The following is a 6,923-nucleotide window of genomic DNA, read 5'->3' as shown; positions in this document are numbered from 1 at the left end:
GTGGTTTCTTTCACGTTTGTGTCAAAATATTTTGTTTTCCTTTCTCTTTCCCCGTTGCTGTTTATGGGCTGGTGAATGGATTGCGATTGCATTAGCGGACACTGATTTCCTTCTCCGTTGATGTCTCGGATATTGAGAATGATTGAATGGGCTCCCCACCCTTCCCTCCCAGCCACCACCCCATTCGACGCACCACACCTTGTCCTTCCTCGCGCCCTCCTGAAGATCCCTAGTCTTCTCACACAACCCCCTTCCTCTACACACCCTCACCCACCCCTACATCCCCCAAAATATCTTCCTCCCCTTTTCACATTTCACACCACGTTTCCAGCACCTTCTCCCTACGCCACCCTCTCCCTCCGCCACCCTCTCTCCGCGCGCACCCCTTTATCCTTTGTTCATGAATATATGTATATAATTATATGTGTATGTGGCAACATATTTATATTTCCAATACATGTATATTTTATACATATAGCTCATGCACATCCCCCCTGCCTTCTTTGCATGCGCGCCCTCCCATCCCTCCCGCCTCCCCCTCCAACTCTCTCCATCCCTCCCGTTCAACAGGGGCTGCCTCACTCGTTCCCCTTCTCCTCATCCTTATCGTTCGGGCCGACGTCCTTGCGCACTTTGTGGCCGCGGAACGACGCCTGGATCTTCGTGGCCGCCTTGTTCAACTCCGGGTCAGTCAGGTCGATGTCCGCCAGCTCGTCGTCCAACTCTTCACCCTTGACCCCGCGAACGGTGATGTGAAAAGAGAGAAAAAAAACCTTCATTGTTATAGAAATCTGACTCGCGTCCACATAACCTTAAGTGACATGCCAGTGCGTATTAGAGTATGTGGTCTTTGGTCAATTTTCTGATCAATTTGATGGTCGAAAAACGAAATAGCCGGACCGTCAACTTTATCGCCGTAATAAGTACCAAATGAATTCTTATTTATTTTGTGTTCATCTGTGTGATTGACGGGTCGCTGGCATAGGAGGAATCCTTGTAAACCCTGGGCAAGTGAGTGAGTGCGATTCTCAAAGGTCTAAGACACCCGAGTGATTGCGAACATGAACTTGAGCCTTTTCTTTATGATTTTTATCTCAATTGTTTTTCATTCCTGTGTAAGCACAACGGGTCCCTCGAATAGGAGATATCCTTGCAAACCCTGAGTGTGTGTGTGAATGCAATTCACGGGAGTGACTGTTATTCCTTAACACACACTAGTGATCGAGTGGTTTTAAGTTTGTTTTATTTTTTATTAATTTTGATTGTTTGAGTGTGATTGAGGTATACGTGTGTCACTGTTTCCCAAACTCACCAAAGTGATCAAGTGTGTGTTCCCTATATTTCCCCTTACGTGTAATTTTGTGTTTACCTCCCCCCTTTACAAACCTAGTGCCTATCAAGTTTACGGTCTCAGCTATTTCGTTTTTCATTGCTTCACGGCCGTAGGTAGGTTCATTTTATATTTACAACTTGATAGCTAACAACTCTCCCGGGCGCTACACATGTTCATTACTGAATACAGAACGCCCTTCAGAGCCATGGAGTTGCCTTTTAGTAAGGTAACTAACTCCCACAGGAACCAATGAAAGCAGGAAAATAAGTGGCCGCTTCTGAAACAATGTATTGTTTCCCATGAGATACCTAAGTACCGATAACTGGTGTATACGGGATTAGCATCGAAACCTAGACCACCACTCTGATGATCACTGGTTTTCGTTTTTCTTTGTTATTTATATCTTTATATACTACTACCTCTTAAAATTTACTCCAGACAACCCGAATGGGCCGACTATTTAGGTCACTTTGGAACAATGCAGAGAACAGCAAGAGATAGGTGATAATACATTTATATTTTATACGAACTTAAATTTTATATGCATTTATAATAATAATTATATATATGTACATACGTTGGTATATACATGTATGTTATTATTTGGTAAATACCGCAGTTACCAACCCGAAGGTCGGATTGAAGAGGGTGATAGAGTTCGCATAGTGCTAAGTCGAACATCTTATGATATTCACACATGAAGGTAGGGGTGGCCTGTTCCTTTCCTAGTGCCGTCTATGGTTTCCCAAGGATATCTAGCTCCCGATAATCACTCGTCTTGGGTGAAGCTGGTGCCCAGAGGCGTCACCAAGAATCAAATACGGGTCCTACGACCAGTAGTCCAACGGTTTACCCTCTAGAATACCACTACACTAAGTTACTTTGTCCCATGTGTCGTGTAGAGAAAATGTATGTCATAATATGCAGAAATTTGACCGGGAATGCACCTGAAGAGGTTATTTAAGATATATGCTTTTGGATATTCTACGTTAATGTTTAGCCGCGTGCGTGAGCACGAAGCTAGAAACCTTTGGATAAGATAGCACGATAAGTATTAATGTGAGAACCACCATATATCAATATTACATTATAAACATTTTGAAAAGGTGATGATTTTTTGTATTTTGGTAGAAATCTCTCATAACTGTGTAGTTAACGTTTTACCGTGGGTTAGCAGCTGTTGGATCTATTTCCATGGTAAAATGCAACAATTTATGTAGAAAAAAATCTGATCATTACCTACATATTTATTTTCATCTTTTACACTTTTTACTTGATAAGTATATCCTACAAATTTGAAAGGATATTTGTGGAGTTGAAATTAAAATTCTATTTCAATTTTCTCTCGGGTGTTTTCACAAAATATGTAATTAAAAAATATACTGTAATTCGTTGGTGAATCTCATATTCAGCCGGCCGTTTTTGTTTGACCAATCCATATAGCGGAAATTGATGAAAACTGGGAGTATGATTAAGGTCGACTTTTTAAATTAAAATAAATGCCTGACAAAACTACATGCAACGATACATGTAACTTAAAAGTGTAAAATCAACATAATTTCACCATTGAAATCACCTACGCATTTCATTCTATGCCTAGAAAATTGATTCATTTGTTCATGGTAGTATATAGGGGAGGCGACCGAGAGCTGAGGTCATTTGCGCCATTAGGGATGGATAGGGAAGGATGAAGGGTGGAGAGAAACCGGGCGTCGGCATTAGCCTACTCTTTACGAAAGGTGCCAAGGGGTCCGCAGTTTAACGCCCCATCCGACGGTCGGCGTACTCACTCAAGTGCCCTCCACAAAGCACCTCTAGTAGGGATCGAGATACCTCTGAAAAATATTCAACACCGCCGGGATTTGAACCGGGCCCTCTGGTTGGGAAGCCAGTACGATAGCCATCGTTCCATCTCGATCCCCTCATTTGTTTATGTGATTCCGAAGAAACTGCGGGAGATGCCGCAACAGTGACTTTTAACATCGTCATCCGCTAATATGCATTTCAATGCAACAATGTCAGTGTAAAAATCATTTGCCTTGACCGGGATTCGAACCCAGATCCCTTAATACCCGGTCGAGTGCTTTAAGTTACTTTATTTATATAATCTCTTTATTTTAATTGAAATTGTCTCCACATCACGGTAACATAAAGGTATAAAAATTATTATTTTTATGTATAGTACTTCACATTATTGTTTCATCAAAAAAATGAAAATGAGTTGGATATAACATCACATTGTTGCATTGATATGAATAAATTTTAATTTATAACATTTGCCATTGTTTTCAACCGTTTTTAAAAATTTATTTAGACCTTTTCAACGTTAAGTACTGAGTCTTTTATTTCAAAAATTTGATTTACACTCATTCATTATGGTTACACGCGCTCCGATAAGTTTCTTCCCTCCCTTTTTACATTCTTCCACCAAGACTCCTATGGCCCTTTTTTTGTAACATGAACTGTTTTTTGATATTGTGCTACTATCCACAACATTAATTCCATTTTCGCCTGCGGAAACAATTTAAAGTTTAAAACCATGATATTCCTATCTCCTATTCCAGTGCTCCCGAAATGGTTTAGTTTCGTTTATATCTGTCTTCTTTTCCCCCCTTTTACTTTTTGGGTCTTTTCTTCCTTATTATTCTGTAGACATTTTTCGTTGTGTGTGAAAATCCTTGCGGTAGCTTCCTTATAATGGCTTCCAGTTTTTTAATGGTGTTCTGCATTAATGTCTTTTTCGGTGTTTTGCCGTGCCTTAATTTTGCCTTTGCCTAGACTTAATTTTCGTTCTTTAGCAAAATAATGACCCGAACGGAAACCTTTATCGAAGTTGCTTAATTTTCAACGATAAATTAAATAGACAAAGGAAGGAACTTGAAAGTATATAGAGCGGAAGACATAAACACCATGTAAAGAAGGAGGCACACCTGGAGGCGCAATGGATTAGTTATTTACATAATAATGGGGAAGATTCCGCAAGGAAGACCAAGAGACAAGTGCAGATGAAATTAAAGGTGGACATGAAAACCAGAGAAACAAGGGGTTAGGGTCAGGGATACATAAACTGAATAGAAAAGAACGAAGGCCTGAAGGCTAGTAACCAATTTAAGGATTAGAATACTCATGAACAATGATTTATTTTCATCAAACAATTTAAAACTGTTTAGCAACTTTTATCTCTACTAAAGCAACATTAAATTATGATAAATGGTTCATATTATGATATAAACTTAAACAATTTATGATGAACATATATAAAACGTCTTCGAAGGCACTCCTAAATAAACTTGGTGTGATAAAAATTAGTCTGGAGGAAACCCTGGTTGAAAACTTAAGATTAAAAATCGTTTCACATTGGGTAATATGTCAACCCTTGTTCACGCTCGAAACATTTGGGCGAATTATAAACAAACATTCATGTCACTGAAAATGTTCCAAGTGTGTCTAAATGTATAAAGTTCGGTATTGGTATTCCCTAGGACATTTCAAATCGTATGATTTCTAATTAATATTTTATGAGAATGTATCGCTATGTAGCTGCGTTAAATTCAGGCGTATATGTTTACGAAAAATATGCATGCTTCATGGATCGTTCAAATCTCAAATTGCACTCGGAACAACATACCATTGGTATTCTGTCAAGTTGGCGTGTTAATTTAGCCTCTCATGTGAGACATTGAGGGGGCACGTACTTTTACGATACTTTTGAGGTTACGACGACTGTGAGATTGAGGGAAAGAAACGAAACTCGTAGGCGCTGCACGAAAATCGGCTCAAACTCTCGTCCTTCACGTCTTCATCATCAAAATGCGCTCAACGTAGGTTTTACGGTTTCTTGATGTATTCGCATTGAGGACGATTACTTCGTGTCTGACTCCCAGGGTATTCTTCGCCCATCATACTTGTGGACGAGGGAGATGTTTAAGAAGTATTTGCTACTTAGTAGTGTCAAGTTGTATCTCTGTGCCAGTGCATACGTACGTTTAAGTACGTACGCCCTCTTGCAAATGGTGGAAAGGAATAAGACGACAGTCCTAACAATCAGAGAAAAGTAGTTAGTCGCTCGACCTGAGAATACGGCCGGAAATAACAATGGCTTATATGTCGTCTCGTCGCCCGCTTGCAAGACCCAGTCTTAAGACTCGAAAAGAAAAGATACCGTGCGACCCATTATTTCTGATTTCCCTGCCAAGTGTATAAGTCGGCATTCAAATATTCCCCTAAAAGACTCCTCGCTATGAACTAGTGGTGTAGAGAAAAAGTATTTATCGACACAAAACTGTTATTTGTTAAAAATAAACTCTGTTTGTACTCTTGAGCTCATATCATTCGATGCCAGAAATTTTTTTGCTTCGGTCTCTGCAAAGATAGCGACTTCCATTATGAGCTTTGTGAAAAAATTGGGTTGTATTTTCAAAAGAACTTTCGAATGCGGATTTTGGCTTCAGTTTAGCATCGCTCGAAAGATTATTTTTTGCAATGAAACCTTTATAGACTAGACCTTGGACTAGCTACGGGATTTATCTTCACTGATGGCGGTTATTTTTATTTTTCTGAGTTGGAAAAAAATCAATTTTTAAATCCTCTTCGGTTTTGTTTCATCGATGAAATTTAATGTCAAAAGGACGTGTTTGCCGGTTCTGATAATTCAAATCCTTTTAAAATAATTTTCTGCTTTATTATTTTTGTTTTGAAGTAGATGGCGATGTTTTAAGCTTGTTATTATAAAAGTTTCATAGTTGTTCGTTCTTGCAGTTTGAAAAAAGTCTGTCACTTTTATTTCCGGTGATTTTATCAGCCTCAATTCACACATATTTGGCGAATCTACCAGTTTTTACACCAATGTCGAGGTTAAGGAAATGTTATCTCTGTGAAAAGGTCTTATACCCTTGAAGTAATCGCGCATTAGAGTGTCTGCAATAATAAGCTGCTAAAATTCTACCTACATTTAGGAAGAAAAAAACGTTTACCCTCACTCCGGATTTAACGTTTGTGATACATTCCTTTTTCTAATAATTTGTAGTGAAGAATTTCATCATACCCGTATGAAAAAATTCATTTTATTATCTTAATTTCTATATCTAATTGCTGAAGTAATTATAAACCCCTTTAATGAACAAATATTTAAGTTATCGGAATCGAAAATAAATCAATTGATTGAAGATAAAATAAACTCTTTAATATACCCAATTATATTAGATAAATTGGTCGTATATTGCACGAATGTTAAAGAAAGAAGTGGTGCTTACGTAAGGCATTTCCGCTTCTCAAATAATGTAAGAGTTATTCGTATATCTCACTTTCTCGAAACTACAACTCCGTTTACATGCCATCTAAACCATCGTGAACGTGAATAATGTAATATATTTCTGAAACACTATTTTGTCGATGTAATTAATTGAATAATGTGTTCTAAAAAATTTATTGCCATTAAAAGGTCATCTGTAATCATATTACAAGAGCATGTAAATTAAATTATGCATTACAAAAAGTTGCACATTGAAACCTGATAGAAAATGGCTATTTATACTCCATTATTGCGGGCACCTAAATATGATGCAAAAAACTCGATTTTCACAAAAAACCT

At 38.2% G+C, this 6,923-nt stretch overlaps 1 protein-coding gene across 1 annotated transcript in view; it reads right to left on the bottom strand.

Annotated features, from left to right (window-relative positions):
- Window positions 1-544: 544 nt before the first annotated feature.
- Window positions 545-6,923, bottom strand: part of LOC139695113 (uncharacterized) — a 231,796-nt gene continuing 225,417 nt past the window's right edge. The window contains exon 4 of the mRNA XM_071593747.1: window positions 545-731. Within this exon, the coding sequence (XP_071449848.1) occupies window positions 579-731 (153 nt within the window). The 3' untranslated portion in view covers window positions 545-578. The remainder of the gene's footprint in view (window positions 732-6,923) is intronic.

The sequence above is a fragment of the Hetaerina americana genome, unplaced genomic scaffold (assembly GCF_022747635.1).
Source record: "Hetaerina americana unplaced genomic scaffold, ioHetAmer1.1.p SCAF_6, whole genome shotgun sequence".
Taxonomy (NCBI): domain Eukaryota; kingdom Metazoa; phylum Arthropoda; class Insecta; order Odonata; family Calopterygidae; genus Hetaerina; species Hetaerina americana.
Note: the sequence above shows the minus strand (reverse complement) of the source record. Positions and strands in the feature narration are given on the sequence as shown.